The 22,618-nt window shown below is 50.8% G+C and overlaps 1 protein-coding gene across 4 annotated transcripts in view; it reads left to right on the top strand.

Annotated features, from left to right (window-relative positions):
- The window catches only part of PIK3CD (phosphatidylinositol-4,5-bisphosphate 3-kinase catalytic subunit delta), a 32,995-nt gene that overhangs the window by 8,783 nt on the left and 1,594 nt on the right, over positions 1 to 22,618 (top strand). Inside the window, exons 1-23 of one of the 4 annotated variants that reach the window (XM_058855305.1) lie at positions 4,209 to 4,221; positions 8,035 to 8,108; positions 8,468 to 8,631; positions 9,809 to 10,037; positions 10,410 to 10,639; positions 11,370 to 11,549; positions 12,140 to 12,289; positions 12,588 to 12,677; positions 13,154 to 13,375; positions 16,222 to 16,318; positions 16,604 to 16,734; positions 17,357 to 17,416; positions 17,615 to 17,782; positions 18,255 to 18,376; positions 18,495 to 18,638; positions 19,201 to 19,300; positions 20,108 to 20,286; positions 20,489 to 20,598; positions 20,837 to 20,915; positions 21,156 to 21,323; positions 21,649 to 21,772; positions 21,939 to 22,084; positions 22,283 to 22,415. In XM_058855305.1, coding sequence (XP_058711288.1) covers positions 8,491 to 8,631; positions 9,809 to 10,037; positions 10,410 to 10,639; positions 11,370 to 11,549; positions 12,140 to 12,289; positions 12,588 to 12,677; positions 13,154 to 13,375; positions 16,222 to 16,318; positions 16,604 to 16,734; positions 17,357 to 17,416; positions 17,615 to 17,782; positions 18,255 to 18,376; positions 18,495 to 18,638; positions 19,201 to 19,300; positions 20,108 to 20,286; positions 20,489 to 20,598; positions 20,837 to 20,915; positions 21,156 to 21,323; positions 21,649 to 21,772; positions 21,939 to 22,084; positions 22,283 to 22,415 — 3,003 coding nt within the window. In that variant the 5' untranslated portion in view covers positions 4,209 to 4,221; positions 8,035 to 8,108; positions 8,468 to 8,490. Of the gene's footprint in view, positions 1 to 4,208; positions 4,222 to 4,594; positions 4,707 to 7,285; positions 7,501 to 8,034; positions 8,109 to 8,467; positions 8,632 to 9,808; positions 10,038 to 10,409; positions 10,640 to 11,369; positions 11,550 to 12,139; positions 12,290 to 12,587; positions 12,678 to 13,153; positions 13,376 to 16,221; positions 16,319 to 16,603; positions 16,735 to 17,356; positions 17,417 to 17,614; positions 17,783 to 18,254; positions 18,377 to 18,494; positions 18,639 to 19,200; positions 19,301 to 20,107; positions 20,287 to 20,488; positions 20,599 to 20,836; positions 20,916 to 21,155; positions 21,324 to 21,648; positions 21,773 to 21,938; positions 22,085 to 22,282; positions 22,416 to 22,618 lie in introns of those variants that run through there. The other 3 variants (XM_058855303.1, XM_058855306.1, XM_058855304.1) reach the window with 3 other exon arrangements.

Below are 22,618 nucleotides of genomic sequence, written 5' to 3'. Positions count from 1 at the left end.
AGCCTGTGAAATTTTGCTGGGCATTTTTGTTTATGGGGCTTTTTCCCCCAAACAATTTTGTCTTCTATTTTTGCAGTCAGTAACTCCTGGTATCCCTGACAGAGCTGTAGCCTCGTGCTCCTTGCAGGACTGGGTCAGCAGCATCTCCTCCTGTCTCACATTTGCTACCTTCCCCTCTGTTCTCAGGATGATGTGCTGCTTGCAACACCCACAATCCACAGAACTTGCCTTTTTCCTCAACACTAAACTTTGGCATGGGCAGAGATCACAACTCGGAGCTTCTGACGGAGGAGCAACAAGGAGGCACCGAACAAACCCTCCTGCTTCATTTTGATCACTCTGAAGCAGAGCTGCCTGCAGGGATTGTTCTCCTGTTGAGGTCCTGTGGTGCTGCTGATGGCCAAGGTGGGAATCTCAGCTGCCACTGCAGCTGACTCGGGTCATGTCTTGTTACATTTTTGCTCTGCAAACGTTTAGGGGTGAACCAGAGAGGAACGCATTGTTCTCAAAGCCTGCAGTATCCTTCATTTAAATACATAGTCACACAAATAAAACAGTATTTTTATCTGGACAAGGACACCAAATTAGGCCACTTTGGCCTTCAGCAAGAGAGCTGAGTAGCTTTGTCATCATTCTCCCCTCTTTCTGTCATTTTGGGTCACAAGATTGGCACCATTTCAGAAGCTTTTTGAACAAACAGACTGCTCAGGTGCTTGAATCCCACCCCCTAATACTTCACCATCAGCTTCTTACAGCTCATGGAAGGTTTTGCTTAATGGCATTTTTGTTTGAATGCATGGTCATCGAAGAGAAAAACGTGCTGAAGCTTTGTTGTGGTTTTAATCTCTGAAATCTCTCTTGTGACAGCATCAACAACTAAACTGTGGCCTTGTTCCTGAAAGAAAAACAGCTCATGTTATAACCAAGGTGTCCTCAGCTGTCCCAAAGACTGAGCTATGAAGTAAATGCCACGTTTGTCTTCAGGGCAATGTTCTCCTGAGAAGGCTGGGAGAAGAGAGGGAACAGCACCTGTTTGGGGTGGGTGAAGGATGTCTGTGTGTCAGGATGTGACAAGTTAGGGATGTATGGAGTGGTCGGTCCAGGGAGCAGAGCTGGGGGCTCAGGGAGGCCCTTGACCCTGTTCCTGTGCTCTGTCAGCTGCAGTTACAAAACTTAGTGCAGTTCATCCTAATTCTCCTAATGTCCCTTGACATGCATGCTGCTTGCTTGCAAGAGGACCTGGGTGCCATATATATATATATAATTTATATATGTATATATACACACACATATATATACACATATGTGTGTGTGTGTTTAAATAAATCTCCAAAGCCCATAGCAGTATAGTATTGTTCTATAGCACAGAGAGCTTTTGTGTAACATGGAAAAAGAAGCAGTGGCTTTCAAATGCTGAAGCAGTTTGGTTTGGCCAGAGGATTTTCTCAGCAAAGGCTGTGGCCCGTGGCTGTGCTCAGGCAGGTGAGCCCCAGTGCTCACCACCAGCAGCCAGCACGGATCAGTGCCGCACACTTTGGGTGGCTGTGATCCTATTTCAGATCTTGCGTGAAAAAAAAAGCGAAGAAAACCCCGTTTTGAGTTTGAAATGCAGGCGAGTTCCCAGCCGCGTTTGCAGCGGGGCTGCAGCCGGCGCGGTTTCCCTGAGCAGCCTTTACCCTGCAGAGCATTAACCACATGGAGCACAGAGCTTCAACTCTCCTCAGGCTGCTCAGGCTTCCTGTGTGCCTCACGGTGCAGTGAAATGCAGCGGCTTGGGGTGGTTGCTTGGTTTGTCCCATGAAGGTGAAGGACGAGGGAGACTCTCCTGGCCCTGTCTGGAAGCGGGGAATACACTTCACAAGTGTTGTTGTTCACCAGCCTCTCTGTGCCTTGGGAGCCGGGAGGGCACTCAGGGTGTTTGTCTCTCTGGGTGGAAGCGTTCTTGCTGGGTGATGCTGTAAATAAAGGTGTTGGTGTTGTGGTGACGTTGCTCGCTGTCATCCTCCCTCCTGCTGTTAAAAGCTGACCGTGTCTCATCTGCAAGCATTGCCTGAATTTCCTGGTGGTGGGACAGCAGTGAATGTTAGGCTGGGGTCTGCATCATTCCCCAAGCAGGACAAGGCACGCCCTGACTCAGCAGCAGCGTGGAACTGTGTGATTCTGCACATTCACCAGATGAAGTGACACAGAGCACATGCCCACAGGCAGCAGGGGAGCTTGAGAGCTGAGAACACAAAATTAACCTTTCTGTTTTCTGGACAGTCTGGGGAAATGTAAACCAGACTGGCATGGGCTGGAGGTGGTCACTGTGAACTGGCATGCCTTGCAGGTCCTTCATGTCGGGTGCATTTGAAATAATGCTACTTGTCCTTCTTAGCAGTGTTCTCTTCAAATGCATTAGCCCTGTTTGGCTCTCAATAACACAGAAGAAAAACAACTCTCCCTTCTGTTCTTCCTGGAGGTCTCAGATCTTAAACTTAGCAGGTTGCAGTATTTTTTCTGACTGAGTTCCTTTTTCCCTTCCCTACAGTTTCTGATGTCCAATTTCTCACAGGCCATGCGGGCAAATGCCCTGTTGGTGTTCAGTACAGCTGTACGTGTGAAACTTGGAGATGATGAATAGAAAAGCTGTTGAAAAGGGGAAAAAAAACAAAAAAAAAGAAAACAGAACAGAAACCAGAATTCCTGTAAACAGTCTGTTAAAAATATCTTCAACACATGTCAGCACCAATGATTTAAAATAGACAGTTTCTGAGTGTTAAAAGGTCACATGGAGACGTGATAGTGGATTCAAATGCAGTTGAACAATGAGTGTTTCAACAGTCACATCTTGTACTGTTGGCAAGATATCTGTGTTGCCAGCTAGTAATGTTCAGGGAAGAAAAATGAGTCAGATTGCAAGAATAATGAGCTTTTCTTGGATGATAACATAGAGCTGGGGGGGGGGGGGGCAGGGAAGGAATTTATACCTTAATCACATGTCTCTGGTAGCAAAAGCTTTAGGAAAAATGGTGATTCTGGGAGTCATGAAACTACAGGACCAGTTGAGGTGACACAGTAGCACAAATGCCCTGTACCAGGGTTGGTTGTTTCCATGTGTGGCAGTGAAATAATTAAAATCACAAATCGACGTTCCCAATATTTTCTCATTTGTGACCCAAAGTACGGAGGGCATTTCAGAGGAGACGTGTGAAAAGAGAGAGACTTTCAAATGAGCACATGGTCTTTGAGTATCTAATTGCTGCTGAAAATTTAATGAGACAGAGAGGAATGACTGTCTTTGAACACTGGAAACATTTCTTGTCTCCATCTGATGCTGCTTTGGAACCACTAATTTCCCCTGACAGTTGGGACAGCTGCACTGAGCAGAGGGTGATGGCAGCGCCGAGGGGTGTGAGGAGTGGCTGAGCCTTGGGGAGCTGCTGGGCTGAGACCCCGCACAGAGCTTTAGTGCCTAGGTGAGCTTCCCCTGCAGTGCACAGACCTGTACAACAGGTTGAGGAGAGGAAAAAACCCAAGTGGATAACCCTGTGTGTCCTTGGTACCAGCATTTAAAGCGGTGCTTGGTCCTGTTGCCATGATTAGCAGGTGGAAGTGGAACACCAGGCACGGTAAAACCCACCTTGCTCCTGCTTCAGACCCACAGGCACCCTGCCTGCCTTGGAGGGGGCTCTTTTCATCCCTCAAATCCACCTGACTCTGGGATTTGGGGTATTCCCCATCCCTATTGTACTGTTACCCGCTGAAAGCGCTCTGCAAATACCACCAAGGTCTCTCCCCTTCTCTTTGTGGCTCTCTCCTTTTCTCCTGCAGTCCATGTCTTTTCCCTTTAAAGGCCCTTCTCCTTCTTTTTCTCCCAGACTCAATGCCAGCCAATTTCTAGGGTTTCCACAGCTTTTCAGATGAAGAAAGAACAGTTGTATGACTGAGGTTGTCAAAGGAGCGCTTTCCAGGAAAGGAGTGAATCCCAAAGCATTTCACATCTCCAGTGTGGGCAGTTTGACGCAGGTGTGGATGCAGGACCTGCCCTGGGTGCTGCGCTGCTGTTGGGAGTCAGTGCGGCAGAGGGTGGCACACGCCATGTTCCGGACACTCGGTGCGCCCGGCAGCCAGCGGCGACTGCAGCCGCGTTCCGTGCCGGCATCTCCCGCTGCGAGCGGGGCCGGGCCGGGGCGGACACGGCGGTGCCGGTACCGGGCCCGGGGCGGGGCGGACACACCGGTGCCGGTACCGGGCCCGGGGCGGGTTGGACACGCCGGTACCGGGCCCCGGGCGGGTTGGACACGGCGGTGCCGGTACCGGTGCCGGGCCCAGGGCGGGTTGGACACGGCGGTGCCGGTGCCGGGCCCGGGGCGCGTTGGACACGGCGGTGCCGGGCCCGGGGCGGGGCGGACACGGCGGTGCCAGTGCCGGGCCCGGGGCGGGGCGGACACGGCGGTGCCGGGCCCGGGGCGGGGTGGACACGGCGGTGCCGGTGCCGGGCCCGGGGCGGGGCGGACACGGCGGTGCCGGTGGCGGTACCGGTGCCGGTACCGGGCCCGGGGCGGGTTGGACACGCCGGTGCCGGGCCCGGGGCGGGGCGGACACGGCGGTGCCGGTGCCGCCCCTCGCCGCCCGTAGCCGCCGCCCCTTTGCGGGCGGGGCCGGAGCGGGGCCGGGAGCGCGGGAGCCCCGCAGCCCCCGGGACCCCCCGGCTGCCAGCGCAGGTGAGCGCCGGGACGGGGCCGGGCCGGGGAGCGGGGCCGGGGGCTCCGGGGGCTCCGGGATGCGCGGCCGCCGCTGCGGGGCTCGTCCGGGGCCGTCTGCGGCAAATGCCGGCTCTGCTCGGGCGCCTTCAGCGGGCAGCGCTGCTCCTCGGGAAAAGCGCTTCTTTCCATGGAGAGCGGGGCTTTGCGGAGCCGCGGGGCTTTGCAGAGCTGCTGACCGCGGCGTGCGAGCTTGGAGCTGTTCTGGGGCCGCCCTTGGTGCTGTGTCCTCCGTGCTGGTGACGATGGATGGATGGATGGATGGATGGATGGATGGATGGATGGATGGATGGATGGATGGATGGATGGATGGATGGATGGATGGATGGATGATGGATGGATGGATGATGGATGGCAGGGGGCTGGCTGTTTTGGCCAGTAACCACCTGCTGGCCCACCCCCCGCTCTGGTGCTGCTGGTGTCTGCCTGGCCTTTACGGTGGTTTGGCACATGGCGCGTTGTCACCACAGTTGTCACTCCCGGGTTTGGGGAGTGGCAACACCTGGTCATCCAGGCCTTCCCTGGTGTAGGACTTGTGCTTCTGGCTCAGCTGTTGACAGCTATGTGTGCTTCTGCTGTGGGTTAGCTTTGGATCATGTTTTTGGCAGGGCATGAGGGAGTCTTTTAAGAGCTCTCAGAAGAGAGTCTCAAACACGTCTTGCTGCTGTATGTGCCTGAGATGGCAACCTGAATGTCATGACAGAAGTCATTAGAAATGCATAACTTGTTTTTGGTTATCATCAACAAGATGGTCTCAGGTTTCTGGTATTGTGGAGCCACTGGGAACAGTTGAGAAAGCCTAATTTCAGCAGCTTCTTCAGCTGGAAGCTTTCGTTTATCACAACTTCCTCCAACTCCCAGGCTCTGCCTGTGTTAGCAGTAATAGCAAGGGTGCAAGGATCTCACAGCAGTTTGCCAGCATTTAAGAGTTACAACATCCCTCATGAGTTACAGGCTGTACTCGAGCATGTGAGAAGGCTGAAACACAGAGGAGTTCGTTGTTTGATGTGCAGCAAACAATTGTCAGGTTTGGGAATGGAGCTTTGCAGAGTGTTGGTTTTCAAGCTTTTGCTTTAACCTGAATATATATAGTTTCCTACTAGGTAGTTCCTCAGGCAATACTGTGAACTTGCCTAAAAGCTGATTGGAGGTTTCCACCAGAGAAAGGTTCTTGAGTCTCCCATCAGATACTTTTCCCACTCTCTGGTGATACTGTTTTACTCCCAGAATGAGGAGTGGCTTTACAGTTCTTTTTCTCTTAAGTTGTTTTGCCTGAGCTCCTCTTTCCCTGCCTCTGGCTATTGCTTCTGATTGGATCTAATGTTCTGCTGAGCTTGAATGATGGTGCTCTGATGCTCTTCTGGAGCTGGGAGCCCCAAAAACTGCGGGCTGTTTTTATCACCACGTGTACATTCTGCTTTCCTATCTCTTCTCTTGCTGACAAGCCCTTTCATCATCAGCCCTGCACACAAACAAGGTTATCCCCAGTTCAGATCACATTAGTGTAGTTCTGCTTCCATTGCTTTTCCCTGTGAGCCTGTTTTGTGGGAGTGTGTATATGTAAGGTGGGCATTGAAAAATTTAAAGGCTCAAAGAAATCTTTATTTCATTAAGGGAAGGGCTCAAGCCAAAGGATTCTTTAGTCCCAGTGGCTGTTTAAAGCTTGATCCTTGTAGTTTCCATACAAGCAGAGCATTTCCATGGAAGGTGGGAAAAAACCTGGAGAACTGTGTTCAGTTTCCCAAGGCAGAGGGGAAGAGGGAAGTCGGGTGGTGCAGGAGTACCCATCTACACAGAGCTTGCCTCGTGTGAGAACTGTCAGTCTGCATCAGATCTGAGCTCCAACAAGTAGAACATCCTGAATTTAGCAATGGGAAGGGGAGAGACTCGGTAAATGATGTATTAGAGATGATGAAATTCCAGTCTTATTCTTCCTTTGGTATATTCATGCCAAGTTCTGTTGAAAAAATCCTGCATCCTCTAAGTCAGGGAGTTTGGAAAGAAAGGTGTTGAGCTGGAACTGACACTGTAGTGCTCATGGCCTAGACTTGGCACTTCATATTCTCTGGGATGTGGTGCCAGACAGAAATCCTCAGCAGAAGGAAGCAGCTCAGCCACTGCTGTGTCTCTGTCTCTGCTGGTCAGTAGAGTTGTGGTAGTTTGCTGATTTAGGCTGAGGTAGCAGATACACCAGAAACCTGCTGTTTTTATTGTTGATGAGCAGAAAACAAGGCCAGCTTGTTTTTGCTATATTTGAACTTGTAAACCTTGCCTCCTCCCCGTTTGCTCCCCTCCCTGTAAGGCCCAGGGCTGGTTTGTGGTCTCTCTATCCGGTCGCTGGGTGATGCAGCCTCTGTGCTGAGGAAGCAGGACAGATAAAACATAGCTCATGTTTCTGGGAATCCTGACCTCACTGCTGACAGGGAAGTGGTGTGTTCCCAGGACCTGGCAGATAAGATGCTGGGCTCCTTGTGCTGAAGCCCAGGGCTGGCTCCTGAGGAGCTGCCAGCAGAACTTTGTGGTTTGGGAATCAGCAGCACTTTGCTCAGCTTCTTTCAAAGTCTCTACACCCACAGCTGCAAAGCTGTATTTTAAGTTGTGAATGGGGAAATTTTGTGCTGGTTTTATGGGCTGAGGAGAAGGGACACAGACTTGCTGAGGGCTGAGCAGGGCTGCATTTGGAGCTGTGGCTGTGGAGCAGCTTCCAGGCTGTGCCACTGGCATGTTCCTCTGCTGACCTGACAGAAGAACTCTGGTGAGAGGGAATTGAGGTAGCTGGTTTCTCTGCTGGGGTGGTTGGAGAGGATTAGTTAGAGCCACTTCTCTGTCTCTTGCTGGGAGCCAATGCCAACAGTTCCAGGGTCTCCCAGCACGTGGGGACACCACCCTCTGCCACTTATCATCTGTGCAGGAAACTGGAGATTTTATTGCTGTATTTTACTTGTGGACAAATGGATGGAGACTTGGTTACATGTCTTTGAGAAAGGAAATATCTATCTCTCCTGGTGAATGCCTTTTGTTTCATCCTGTGTTTGAAAACAGCAGTTTGTACCTGATAGCATTCAGATTCTTGTTCTCTTCTTTGCATTCCTTGGATATACTGAAAATAAATTGTAGCATCCTGCCAGGGGACGGGCTGCAGATGGAATTAACAAACTTATTCTGATTGCCTCACCCTTCATTTTTCTATACTTGTAGAGGAGGGACGTACAGCAGAGTATTATTTGTTTGTGTGTATAAAAGTGCATGCATACTTGGAACCAGCAACAACTCTTTCTCCCTCTTGCAGACTGGAACTGAGCTCTGGAAAAACAAAGTGGAGCTTGGAGCATGTGGCCTGAGGATTGCCTTACACAGCCAGGGGTAGGAACTTACTGTTTCTCTTGGCTGTCTGGTCACAGATGAGCTATTGGGACAAGTGTCTTTGTTCTCCAGAGAACATCATTCTCTTATTTCTTTGTAAATGCAGATGTAGATGTTAATCCTGGCCTAGAAGGGATTAAGAGAGGGTTGCATTGAAATAGAAGCAAATGCTATAGTTATGTGGCTTAAAGGACTGAAGTGGAATTTTTACTAAGGTCCATGTTTTCCTGAGCTTTAAGGCTGTGCTGACCTTCCTTTCTTTGGGTTCTTTTGCACATTAATTTTCTACAGAGCCCAGCACCGAACTGAGCAAATAATATGTAATCAACAGCAACAGGTTGTTTTCCCTTTCCTTGCAGGTGAGTGCTAAGCAGTGAGCAGGATGCCCCCAGGCATTTACTGCCCTACGGAATTCTGGTCCAAGGGGGAACACCAAAACATCCAGGTGGACTTTTTGCTGCCCACAGGCATATACTTAAACCTCTCTGTGCCCTGCAATGCCAGCCTGGGCACCATCAAGCAGGTAACAGCCTTGTGCCAGCTGTTAGGTGAGGGGTCTTTGTTACAACCAGAGGCAAATCTGCTCCAGAATTTTGCCTCCAATAGCAGGCACTTAGGATGAGAGTAAAAAAAGGGATATGATGTCATGTGAGAGTGCTATCCACAGGGAGAGAAGGATCTTTGGGAACTAGATAGTGTTGACAAGACTGGAGAAGCTCTTGGCTCCTGTCACAGATTTCATGTTACTGGGGGCAAGTTACTTAACCCAGTTTTGTTTCCAGTGTGAGTAATCGCTCACAGGACCAGAGTCAGCAGGTGCTTACTGTGAGATATTCAGGTGGGGGTTATTTAAATGCTCAGGTTGAGGGATTAACATTGTCAGAAACAAAAGGCAAGCATGAAGAAAGGAAGTCAGTTAAAGGCACCTGCAAATAAACCAACCCAGCAGTTCAGCAGCAGCTGGAGCCACCAGACTTGGCTGAGGAGCAGCCGGGGGTTGCAGGTCCAGGGATGCTGTGAGGAGCTCGGGCTGTGCCCTGCCTTAGCTGAGAGCTGAGGGACAGCTGGGTGACAGCAGCAGGGTGAGGGCTGGGACAGGCCCTGGGGGCAGCTGTGACAGCCTGGAGGGTGATGGAAGGTGGTGGGTGACAGCAGCAGGGTGACAGCAGCAGGGTGATGCTGTGCAGGGTGACAGCAGCAGGGTGACACTGCAGGGTGACACTGACAGCAGCACGGTGACAGCAGCAGGGTGACGCTGTGCAGGGTGACAGCAGCAGAGTGACAGCAGCAAGGTGACACTGTGCAGGGTGACAGCAGCAGGGTGACGCTGTGCAGGGTGACAGCAGCAGGGTGACAGCAGCAGGGTGACAGCAGCAGGGTGACACTGTGCAGGGTGACAGCAGCAGGGTGACAGCAGCAGGGTGACGCTGTGCAGGGTGACGCTGTGCAGGGTGACAGCAGCAGGGTGACACTGTGCAGGGTGACAGCAGCAGGGTGACAGCAGCAGGGTGACAGCAGCAGGGTGACACTGCAGGGTGACAGCAGCAGGGTGACAGCAGCAAGGTGACACTGTGCAGGGTGACAGCAGCAGGGTGACGCTGTGCAGGGTGACACTGTGCAGGGTGACAGCAGCAGGGTGACACTGCAGGGTGACAGCAGCAGGGTGACAGCAGCAGGGTGACGCTCTGCCCTCCCCTCAGGTGCTCTGGAAGCACGCACAGTATGAGCCGCTGTTCCACATGCTCAGTGACCCCGAGGCCTACGTGTTCACCTGCATCAACCAGACGGCCGAGCAGCAGGAGCTGGAGGATGAGCAGCGCCGCCTCTGCGACATCCAGCCCTTCCTGCCCGTCCTGCGCCTCGTGGCTCGCGAGGGAGACAGGGTCAAGAAAGTCATCAACTCCCAGATCAGCCTGCTCATTGGGAAAGGTCAGTTCAGCAGCAGGCTCACGGCAGGCGGCGTGGGGGGAATGTGCTCCTGTCCCAGCCCGCCTGTGGGACAGCGCTGGAGCCCTGTGTGCACCGGGACGTCAGCAGGTTCCACCTGCAGTGGATGCAGAGAGGGAACACGGGCTGTGCAGATCCAGGGAAGGTGATGCTTCCTGCTGGCAGAGTGCTGGGGTGTCGAGCCAGTGCGGCTGTACATCGTAAATAAGCGATTGCCGGTAGCTTGGCTGACTCTGCTTTTGGCCACGTTAAAGACGCGTTCAGGGAGACTTTTGCAGGCGTTTGAGGTAAAGGTTCATTTCCCCCATTGGCTGCAGGTGCTTATTTTGCCTTCCTCTCTTACCTTCCACCCAGGTTTGCACGAGTTTGACTCTGTGCAGGACCCAGAGGTGAGCGATTTCCGCACCAAAATGTGCCAGTTCTGCGAGGAGAAAGCAGCAAAGCGGCAGCAGCTGGGCTGGGCAGCGTGGATGGAGTACAACTTCCCCCTGCAGCTGGAGCCCATGGCCAAGGGTCCCGGGACTGGCTCTCTGCAAATCCCCACCAAGAACATTTTTGTCAACGTCAAGTTCCAGTCTGGTGGGGTAAAGCACAAACTTTTCTGTCACAGTGTTTGATGGTTTGTGCTTTTCCTTTGGAAACCTCTGTGTGTGTGGAGACAGAATAATGTGTGCCTGGACAGTGTTTCCATGTGTTCAGTGTTCATTCTCCAGATTCCTTTGCCTGTGGAGATGGTTGGGAGGGAGCTATTCTGGGTGTACTGGTTAGCTGGAAGCTGAGGTTGCTGCATGTACATGGGCTGGAAACATTTTTGGGTAGGAAAGGAGCACAGAATCCAGTGCTTGACTTTCCTTTGGAAGCTCAAGAGCCTGCTCAGCTCATGCTCAGCAAACACTGCTTGCAGGACTGGTCTGTGCTGCCATGGGCCCCTGTTCCTGCATCCTGCCCTTGGTTCTTGTTCTGCATGTTGAGCAAGGTCACCCTCACGGGAAAAGGGCCTCCAGAGCATGGGGACCCTTCCAGCCTCTGCCCTGCTGCTGGAATGGCTGTGGGAAGGTTTTAATGGCTGGCAACTACGTGAACTGGTGATCCTGCTCAAAATTGAAGGTCCTGGTTTCCAGTCTTGTGCTTGCACTGCTGAAACTTGCACCTGCCCAGTTTGGCAAACATCCCTGCTTATCGCTGGCTGATGTGTGTGTGACTGTACCTTCCCATCCCTCTCCTCACTGCCAGCAGCAGGAATGTCATTCCCTGTCTGTGCCACTTCAGCCCTGTGCTGGTGTCTGACAGTTTGCTGTGTTGTTGGGATTGCAGGAGAGCTTCACGTTCCAGATCTCCCCCTGGGAGTTCCCCATCACCTTAATGAGCTATGCTATTAAGAAACAGGCTACTGTGTTCCGCCACGAGACCGTGCAGAAGCCAGAGGACTACACCCTGCAGGTGAATGGGAAATGTGAATATCTCTATGGGAACTACCCCCTGTACCAGTTCCAGGTGAGCCTTGTCTTGTTTTATCCCTGACTCTGTTCCCACATGGCCTTCTCTTGCTGGGGGCGTGGGTTGGGACGTGTTTGCAGGAGTGCAGCACATCAGTGACAGGACCTGGATGCTGCTTAGGGCAAAGGGTACTTCCAGCAACCTAACAAATCCTTGTTTGTGGGGGGCCAGTGTCTAAGCCTGTCCTTGGGTGCCAAGTGCTGTGTAAATACATTTAGAGCCCGTGGTTCTGGAAATATCTGCTTGCTTGTATGGTGGGATGAGGGTTCTCCTATTGAAAGTTGGGCAAGTAACTGAATCATGTGCTCCTCTGGCAGGGCAGACTGGTGCTGGGAGTGCTGAATCCTCCTCAGTGTTTTCCCTTAATGCAGCCATTTGAGTCCATTGATGAAATGCCAGCTGTAAAAGGCACTTCATATTCTCAGTTCTGGCAACATGAGGCCAGCGGGTTGCAGGTTTCTAGAGCAAGAGGAGATAATTGAGAACTGGAATTGGATTGTTGCTGTGTCCTTCCCTGAGTCCCTGCACGGGTTCCTGCCTGGGCTGGTGGCTGTGGGCAGGCCCTGGCTGACCCTGTCCCCTCTCAGCACATCCGCAGCTGCCTGCAGCGGGGCCTGACCCCCCACCTGACCATGGTGCACTCCTCTGCCATCATTGCCATGAGGGACGAGCAGAACAGCTGCTTCACCAGCCCCCCAAAGGCGGCCTCCAAGCCCCCCCCGCTCCCCAAGAAAAAGGTAAAGGGGACAGTGGCCCCTGGGGTCACCCTGGGCTCCTCTCTTGGTGGACATGCTGGTCTTGGCTGGGAGCAGCAGTGGGTTCTCCCTGCCCTTCTCAGGACAGGTTCCCAGCTGGGGTCTAAGATGGGAATTCCCAGTCAGCCTTCCCGCCCCCTCCATGTATTCCCTGGTTGTCCCAGGCTTCTTGCTCTTCTCTATGGGACCCAAAAGCATGGAATGGGAGATGAGTTCTGGTGCTGACTTGTTGCATCTTTTGTTGCATCTGTTTCTGATCAGAACCCTTTTCTCTTTCCAGCCAAACTATGGCTCTCTCTGGTCCTTAGAGCAGCCTTTCTACATCGAGCTGGTGCAAGGCAGCAAGGTCAATGCAGATGAGAGAATGAAGGTGGGTGCTGACCCACTCTGGGGGTTTGTGCATGTGCTTTCCCAGTCCCATCCCTCTGGTTTGTGTGGGGGGACACTGGTGGCTGGCAGTGTGATCTCACCTGCTCCTGCAGGGCTTCATTCAGCCTTGGGGCACTTTCTGGACCACAGCACAACAGGAATGGGAAGTGGCCAGACAGCAGCCCAGCATTAGAAAAGCTGGAGCACAGCAGAGCTGCTGCCCTGGGGTAATGGCATTGTACAGTGCTGGGCAGGGCAGGGGAGCTGCAACAGCAGCAGGGGCAACCCAGCTCTGAGAAGAGAGTGATGGGTGAGTGAAGAGAGAGACTTCAGAACTGAATGTCTCAATGAACCAGGAGAGAGACAGGAGTCAGACACCCTGTCCAGGGGAAGGGCTGCCCTGTTCCATTCCTCTTCTTCAGCAAACAAGGCAAGTCCCGTGGGTTCACGGTGTCCTGTTATTTCTGCTGCCCTCAGCTGGTGGTGCAGGCAGGGCTGTTCCATGGCAATGAGATGCTGTGCAAGACCGTGTCCAGCTCGGAGGTGAGCGTGTGCTCGGAGCCCGTGTGGAAGCAGCGCCTGGACTTTGACATCAACATCTGCGACCTGCCCCGCATGGCCCGGCTCTGCCTCGCCCTCTACGCCGTCATCGAGAAGGCCAAGAAGGCTCGTTCCACCAAGAAGAAGTCCAAGAAAGCTGTAAGTGAAGGCAGCCTGGGCCTGAGCCAGGCTGGCCAGGGCTGCAGAGCACAGGACACCTTCTGAAACAAGTGCCCTTTGCTTTCAGAAAACTTCATGTTAATAAAACAGCTTACAGAATAATGGCCAATAACTTCTTCAACAGGAAGCTGAGAAGTGTCTGCCTGTAAGAAGGGCTGTTTATATATAATTTCTTCTCTAGAAAAACCATTAAGAAACAGACTCAGCATCTGACTGGACCTAAAGAGGAATTACTTATGTTGGTGTCCCTGTTGCGCTGTTCCACAACTTCCTTATTTTATAGTTGAGGTTAAACCATCATCTCTGTTGCATTTTCTTTCTAACAAGGTCTTTCCTGCAAATCCCCAGTGGAGCAAATTACCAGCTAGGGAGGGGGAATAAACTGAGAAATGTGAACATTGGTTATGGCAAAGCATTGGGCAAGGTAAAATAAAAGTGCAGATTCTTCAAGGTTACTGTTCAAGTGTTGCAAACTGACCACAGAAAGTGTTAAGTCACTTTGGAAGTTCTTGATTTGAGCATCTGAATCAGAGGTAGTGACATTTCTCACATTCCAAAACTTCTAGCCCATTAATGATTTAGTAACTAAAAGTAGATTCAGCTGCAGCCTGTAATTGAATTGCTGATTTCCCAGAGTTGTAACGTAAGCCTCAAGCTCTTTGCATGTGAGAGTTTTCTTTATGAGCAGCAAATGCATTTGTGCCTCTGCAAATTATTGTTTCTGTGACCACAAAGACTGTTCTTGTGCCTTGAGGAGGGTTACTCATGCCATCTGTGCTAGAGTGCAGAGGAATGAGGCACTGATGAGTGTGATACAGAAGATTTCAGTTCTGCTCACTCCTCCTCACTGTTGGGAGGTTCACCGAGCTTTGTTGTGCTGACATCAGTGGGCTTCTCAGGGTTACTGTGGAGCCATGTCTGGGAGCAACAGCCAGCTCATGAATCCTGCTTGTGGGGACCAATTTCTGGGTTTCAGATTGGAAACATTTTGAGGCCAGGATCAGGATTAACAGTTCTATTGTTGCATTTCTTTTTTGTTTAAGAATAGCAGAACCCCAGCTCCTGCCGGAGGCTTTTGTTGGACAGAAGATCTGATTCATCCACAGGCTGGATGTTTGTGGTCACACTGGAATAATTTTCAGTTTTGAAGCAGTCAGAAGGAAATGTTGCTGTTCTGATTGACAAAACACAACTAGTCTGTTTAGCTGAGTTGTTAAGTGGATCTTATTAATGTGTGTTCTGGTGCTGGGAAAGGCGGGTGCATTCTGATGAGCTTTTAATATAAAATCACAACATTCACTACAGCTCAGCACTGCAAAAAGGAATTTTTCCCCATGGTGAGCTACAACTCTGAGTGAAGTGCCCAGAAATCAATTCAAATGATTGGTAGGGGCAGGTTGCAGAGTGTACCCTGACTTTTTGTTTGTTTGTTTTGATGGTTATTTATTTTTTTTTTGCTTTACTCAGAGGTTAATTCCATACATGTTGTTTATATGCAGACTGTCCAGAGCAGATAGGTGGAACTAAATTATTTACTACCACAAAACCAGGCTTGTTTGCAGGCTGACTGGATGAGTCAGAGGGTTAATGTCACCCAGAGGGTTGGCTTTCAATGTTTCTCTAAATCATGCAGGAGATGTCTGTCTTTAGAATGCTGGATCCTTGTTTTGCTGGACCTTATCCACCAGAAACCTTGCCTTGTGTTTTGGCAGGCTCTGAGCTGTGGTTAGATGTCATTTACTCTGATAGAAAAGGTTATTGCTGGCGGTGATGTTTTATTAGGCTTTTCCCTGTCATCTGGAAGCTGATGTCTCAAATGTGATTTTACTGAAGATATTTGGAGTAATCAAATCAGCTCCAAGGTTTGTGAGAGGCCACTTGGAAGTGACTCATTTTGAGGGAAAATGGGGCTCTGTTGTCTCCCCCAAGTGCTTGGGTGTTCTGGGGGTAAGGCTGGTGCATTGTCTGGAATGCCCCAGTGGAACCAGATGTCTCAGTGTGGTTCCTTCAAACGTGGCTCTGTTTGTGGGTGCCTCGATGCAGAGTTTCTGCCACGTAGCCCCTTCTGCAGTCGGTTTCTGTGCTTGAGCCGTGGTGTGATCTGAGCTCTGAGTGCTGCTGCATGAGGTAAAGTGTTCCATTTGGGGAACCTGGCTGCAGGAAAGCTGAGCTCACTCGTGGAATGTGTGTCTGCTCTGGGGCTGGGAGCTGGGTGAGGGCAGAGGATGGGTTCTTTGTCTTGGCCATGTCCCAGTCACTTCACTTGCTGGATTCCCTCCTCCAAAATGAGACTGGGTTGGATTTGTGGGGTTATTTTGGGGATGTGGCACGGGATTGGCAGCATTAGGTTTGATTTCTATAGATAGTGTTTATTACTGTACAGAGAAGCCAAGCCTTTTTTCCTATTATGAGCTATTTCTAGCATCCTTTGTCTTGTTTTCCAAAATCATACCTACTCTGTGTTCCCTGTTTAAAAATTAAAGTTCTTCTTCCTCCCCCTCAAATTGTGAAATATATAAAATATGCAATAGTTCCCTCAAATATTGAGTGTAGAGTAGCAAGACCTTATTGGAAAATGAGAGATTCTTCAGCTATGCCAAATATCAGGTGGTGAAGTTTTAGAGTCATTTGTGGGGAGCGTTCGGTGCCATTCAGCAGCACACAGAAGACCCCAGGTTTTGGCAAGTGCCCAGTGCCATCTTGTACTGTTAATTTGAGAGAACTTGGCAGGTGAGCAGACAGGATGTCCCTTTGCATGAGGAATCTTTCAGGCCTTCTGCTGCCCTGGGCAGGGGCAGCCCCCCACGAGCGCTGTCTCCCCGCAGGACTGTCCCATCGCCTGGGTCAATGTGATGCTCTTCGACTACAAGGACCAGCTGAAAACAGGGGAGTGCTGCCTGCACATGTGGTCCTCCTTCCCAGGTATGGCAGGAGAGGGAGCTGCTGCTGTTTGGCATCCTCAGTCTCCCTGGGAAGCGGAGTGGCCTCTGCTCTGTGCTGTGATGGCAGCTGGAGCCTGCCAAGGCAAGGCTTTGTTGAGCTTGGCTTTGCAGGTGTGACCTGAGAGGTGGCTGCTCACCTGAGGGTGTCACCTGCCCCGCGCTGGGGAGAGCTCAGGAGGGTGGCCAGGCAGTGACCAGTCTCTGCTTTGCTTTCTGCACCAAAGCTTCACAAGATTTTATGGGTTTTATGTACTTTGTTTTTCAGATGAGAAAGGGGAACTTCTGAACCCCATGGGCACAGTGCAGTGCAACCCCAACACAGAGAGTGCAGCAGCCTTGGTCATCTGCTTCCCCAGTGTGGCAGCACATCCTGTGTACTACCCATCCTTTGAGCAGGTGGGACACAGGGACACTTTTCTGGGAGGCACAGGAGCTCCCTCACTGTCCCTTCCAGTGGGGGACAGCCATCAACAGGGACTGGGTACAAGCAAACTTGATGAGTAGAGATTGTTAACTGGAAATTTCACTTTTTCCTCTTAACTAATGGACCTTTGAGTGAATGCTTTTCCAAGCTATGAATTACTGAGGTAAAGCTGCTCTCATAGATGAGCATTTGTTTAAAAAATGGGTTTAAGTGAGCTGCCTTCAAACTGCATTAGGCTCTGTAGGAAGGAAGAGGAATTAAGGGGAAATGAAAGTAGGCAGCTCCCTCCCTTTCAGCAGAGTGATAACAAAATCACTGTGTGTGAGGTGATTTTCCATCTGTCACTGGCCAGACAAGTGGAAGAAGAAATGTGCCTGTTAGAGGGGAGGAAGGAGATCTGCTCTGCCAGAGCCAGGTGTGTGCTCCCTTTGAGGCAGGGTCTGGCTCACAGGCTGGAATAGGCTGTGCCAGGGAGAAAGGGGAGCCTGGGCAGAGGTGGCAAATCTCCAGAGCAGCATAAATGCCTGAAGTGATGGTGACTACAGTTACAGAGCAACTGAGGAGCCTTTCTCACCCTCTTTATTTGTGTCCCAGTTGCTGGAGCTGGGAAGGAATGGAGAACAACCCCGAGCTCTACCAGAAGATTCTGAGGAGGTGAGTCCTCTGGCATCAGTTTTCAGCTGCCTGCAAGCCTGGTTTCATGGGCTGGTTGTTTCCACCTTTCCCCCCCTCCCAGCACTGTTCAGCAAACTGGGTCGTGCCCTGGTCCTGCAGGGTCTCTCTGAGCTGAGCAAGCCCTGTGGGTTGAGCCTGAGCCCTGTGTGTGCTCTTTGCTGTGCTTGCCATGAGCAGAAGCTGCAGCTGAGGGAGATCCTGGAGCGGAGGAGCCACACGGAGCTGTACGAGCACGAGAAGGACCTGGTGTGGAAGATGAGGTACGACATCCGTGACCAGTACCCACAGGCTCTGGCCAAGCTGCTCATCATCACCAAATGGAACAAGCACGAGGATGTTGCCCAGGTGAGGATGTTGGGGCTGGCAGCCAGGGCACCTTTTCTGCCCCATCTTTCAGTGTCTACGTTCCCGTGCTGTGTTTGGGAGTCCAGCTGAGCAGGGATGTTTCAGTTCCCTCAGGGAAGTTCCCAACTGGAACCAGCTGAGGTCTGGCTCTTCTGAGCTGTCCCAGATTCATTACTGACCAGCAAGGTCTTGTTTATCCCTTCAAGAAACTGGAGGAAAAAAAAAAATCTGTTTAATTCTTGGGAATAAAGAGTTCTGGATTGAATATTCTTAAATGTTAGTGAGATCAGCACAAGCCACCTCAAGGGCTCAGTTTTTGGCCTGGTATCTCCAAACTTGCTGTGAGGCATCTATAAACACACCATACCCCACCATAAAGAGTTGCTCTTTCATCAGTAGAATTTCAGATTTATATCCATTGCCATAAAAACCTTGTTCCTTTTTGTTGCTATTTTCTTTTTGGTCATTACAGATGATTTCCCTGCTTCAGACCTGGCCAGAGCTGCCTGTCCTGAATGCCTTGGAGCTGCTGGATTTCAGCTTTCCTGACCGTTATGTTGGTTCCTTTGCTATCAACTCCCTGAAGAAGCTGACGTAAGTGTTGGCCCCAGGGGAGAGGCAGAGCCCTTTCTATTTCTGCTCAGGGCTGCTGAGGGGCTGTGAACAGGAGTGACAGCCTTGTCAAGGCTGTGTTTCGTGTTTCTGTCCACAGGGATGATGATGTGTTCCAATACCTGCTGCAGCTTGTCCAGGTGCTCAAGTATGAATCTTACCTAGACTGTGAATTAACCAAGTTCCTGCTGGAAAGGGCATTATCCAACCGCAAGATCGGCCACTTCCTCTTCTGGCATCTGAGGTGAAGAGCAAATGTTTTGGGCTTTTTCTCAGTAATCGAGTGAAACCAGCATTCACCGAGCCCTTCATTGTTCTGGGAAGTGGGAACTGCTACTTTTTCCCTTGGGTGATTCAGTAAGAATTATTCCAGGAGGACAAAATATTTATTTTTGTTATTTATTTTTGTCTTTTGTCATTGTAGTGCTGGTGTTTGGGTTAGGTTCTGTTTCCAGAATTTATATATATTTATGACTATACACATACATGCCTCTGAGCTGGAATTTGCTTTGGGCTTCCATGGCCACCTGCCAGCTCTGAGCCATAAGCTCTGAACTGTTCTTGCTCCCCAGGTGATGTTCTCAAAGGAGGGGCTGGTGATGGAGTCACCCAGAAAGATGTTTCATCACCTCAAGCAATGCTTTTCCTCCATCACCATCTGGGCTTGGGGGCATTTTTTCTCCTTCCCCATTCCATGAGCAGCAGGCAGATGTTGTGGTGCCGTTCCCTGTTGCTGTGAATGGGAGGAGGAGCAGTGCAGGGAGCCAGCCCTGCTGTAACTCCTCCTGCCCTGTCTCCCTGCCCAGGTCAGAGATGCACGTTGCCGCTGTTTCCCTGAGGTTTGGCCTGATCCTGGAGGCGTACTGCCGGGGCAGCACCCACCACATGAAGGTGCTGATGAAGCAGGTACAGATTGCTTTGGGCCATAAGGTTCCCTTCCCTCTCACTTGGGGCAGGTTCCCAGCTGCTGCCTTTCCCAAATGAACATTATCAGTAACACAAGAAAAGCCTCCTAAGGGCAGTTGGTTTGGGTGTGTCCTGGAGATCCCCAGCACGTGGCTTTGCTCATCCCTGGCTGCAGTCAGTGTCTAGGAAGGTCTGAAATGTTCTGAGCACTGCTGTTGTTGGATCAGCTGGGTGAGCTGCTCAGCAGGAGCTGATCTCAGCTGGCTCATTCCAAGCACTGCAATCCCTTTCAGGTGTGCTGCTGGCATTTTCCCACTCTGAAACCTCTCTTACCTGTCAAGGGTCACTGTAGCAAATTGAGAAGTGAGGGACTCATCCCTAGACAAAGTTGTATCCAGGATGTGCCCACAAGCCAGTGCTGCTGCTTTTCAAGACTGAGCAGCACTTTTACACAACCAGAGCTCCCCAGAAGCACTGAAGGGCAGGCTGGGCTCTAGGGCTCATCCTCACCTTTCCAGCCAATGCACCTCACTCCTTCCTTTGGTGCCTGCTGTGTTTTATTCCTGCTGCAGTCATTACCGTGCAAGGCATTTGTGTCCAGCACAAATTATCCACAATTAATTATGGGTCTTCCTCAAGCAGGTACTACTAAATTTGTTTTGCTGCAATGTGTGAAATGGCTACAAATTGAAGAGGAAGTAAGAGATGGAGCCAAGGTTTACATTTCACAGGAGATCTTAATGTTTTTTAAACTTTCTTCAGGAATTTCCCATTTGTTAACCCCATTTCATCCCTCCCTTTTTTCAGGGAGAAGCACTGAACAAGATGAAAGCTCTGAATGACTTTGTGAAAGTGAGTTCTCAGAAGGCCACCAAGCCTCAAACCAAGGAGATGATGCACATGTGCATGAAGCAGGAAACCTACAGGGAAGCCCTTTCCCACCTCCAGTCCCCCCTGAACCCCAACATTATCCTCGCTGAAGTTTGGTAAGGGAGAGATCTGCACCTCTGAATTTGTGTGAATTTTGTGCTTTGTTTCACACTGGAGCCAGGCTTTGGGTTATCCCAAGGTTCTTTCCTCATGGAAATCCCAAGTCCATCAGTGGTGGAGTTGCTGTAGGACTGGCAGCCTGGTGTGGCTGGTATTTTAATAGATGGAAACTGATGGTAGTATTTTTATTTCCTCTAGTGTGGATCAGTGCACCTTCATGGACTCCAAAATGAAACCTTTATGGATTGTGTTTAATAATGAAGAGACAGGTGGAGGTGGAGTGGGTATAATTTTTAAAAATGGAGATGGTAAGTCTTTATTATGCCTGTGAAAATGTCTTAGGTACTGGGGTGAGTGAGCCTAAATCTGGACCATTAAGGTGTTGTGTAAGTGCGGACCTTTAACGTTTTTGGGTAGTAATCTGAAAATATGTATTAACTCTCCTCTGGATTTCAGCTGCTTCCCTGTTTCATTAAGATTTTAGTGCAGTGGTAATTGGATACCTTTGAGCAGTAAAGTGATATTTTTCTCTGTACTGCTGCCCAGATCTGCGGCAGGACATGCTGACTCTGCAGATGATCCAGCTGATGGACATCCTGTGGAAGCAGGAGGGCCTGGACCTGAGGTGAGCAGTGTGCACAGAGCTGTCCTCCTGCACTGACACACCAGGGGAGGCAAGGCTGTTTTCTCTGCAAGCTCGTTGTGCCCCCAGCAGCTCTGTCTGGGCTTCTGGGAGCAGCTGGGCAGGTCCTGTGGGGCTGGGGAATAGAACTGCAGAGTAGAAAGGGAGGAGACAGGGCAGGCAAGGGAAAGGTTGAAACCTGCGGGCAGGATTTCAGTGGAAGGGTTTCTTTCATCTCTGCAGGATGACCCCTTATGGCTGCCTCTCCACAGGAGACAAGACAGGGCTGATTGAGGTGGTCATGCACTCGGACACCATCGCCAACATCCAGCTCAACAAGAGCAACATGGTGGCCACAGCTGCCTTCAACAAGGATGCACTGCTCAACTGGCTCAAGTCCAAGAACCCGGGGTGAGGGGCTCACCTTTCCCTCCCTGCTTCCTGCCCTGCTCCTCTTCCTTCAGCCCAGCTCCAGCCTGTGGCTGCTCCCCTGCCTGGCCCACCTTGTGTGGGTCTCATTTCCATCGTGGACACAACCTTACTCAGACCCCTTCAGTCACAGGCAGTTCTTGCAGCCCGTTTTTGTAAAGCAGGGGTGCTGGTGCTGCCTCCAGAGAGCTCTGCAGCCATCCCAACGAGCTTCCCTCCCTTCTCCTGCAGCTGAAAACAGCTCCCCTTTGGGGCACTACTGGAGTCCAAAGGAAAATCATCTTTCACTCTTTCTTACCCTCTCTAGAGATGCCTTGGACCAAGCCATCGAGGAGTTCACCCTGTCCTGTGCTGGCTACTGCGTGGCCACCTACGTGCTGGGCATTGGGGACCGGCACAGCGACAACATCATGGTCCGGGAGACGGGACAGGTAACCCGAGATGGGAACATTGTCCTTCCCAAAGGAGGGCCATGGTCATGCTCTCTCCCAAAGCCCTGTGCTCCTGCTGAACACACTCACTGAAGAGAACTCAACACTAATCAGCTAAAACAGGTTTTTCTGAATATTCTGAAAAATATTTTTTTTTTATTTGCAGCTGTTCCATATTGATTTTGGTCACTTTTTGGGGAACTTCAAGACTAAATTTGGTATTAATAGAGAACGAGTCCCTTTCATCTTAACCTATGACTTTGTGCATGTCATCCAGCAAGGAAAAACTAACAACAATGAGAAGTTTGAAAGGTAAGTCCTGGGAGTTAAACTTGACTTTAGCTTTTGAAGCTCTAAAGTTTCAGTATTTATTTCCACCACTATGCAGCCTACATGAAAGTAAATACATTATTAACTGGAGAGAGCAGGGTTCAGAGTATGTAGCTTTGCTTTAAAAAATGGTCAGATTTGCAGTTTTCACTCCTTTGTCTGCTCTTTGCTCCTGCACAGGTTCAGGGGTTACTGTGAAAGGGCCTACATGATCCTACGGCGCCACGGGCTCCTCTTCCTGCACCTCTTTGCACTGATGAAAGCTGCTGGGCTGCCAGAGCTCAGCTGCTCCAAAGACATCCAGTACCTGAAGGTAAGGGGCAGAGCCCAGCTAAGGGGTTAAAAGTGAACACCTGCTTTTGTGGCTGGGTGAGGAGGAGTTCAGTGTGCAAGGCCAGAGTCTTAGAAGCAGATGAGCTCCAGGAACAGCGAGGGGATGTGCAGGACATCAGAAATGCCAGGTCCTGGTGCTCAGAAATCTCTTCAGGTTGTTCATCATGAAGTCAGCAGGTGCCA

The sequence above is a fragment of the Poecile atricapillus genome, chromosome 22, assembly GCF_030490865.1.
Source record: "Poecile atricapillus isolate bPoeAtr1 chromosome 22, bPoeAtr1.hap1, whole genome shotgun sequence".
In the NCBI taxonomy this organism is placed as follows: domain Eukaryota; kingdom Metazoa; phylum Chordata; class Aves; order Passeriformes; family Paridae; genus Poecile; species Poecile atricapillus.
The sequence above is the reverse complement of the archived record's forward strand: the minus strand, read 5'-3'. Positions and strand labels throughout refer to the sequence as shown.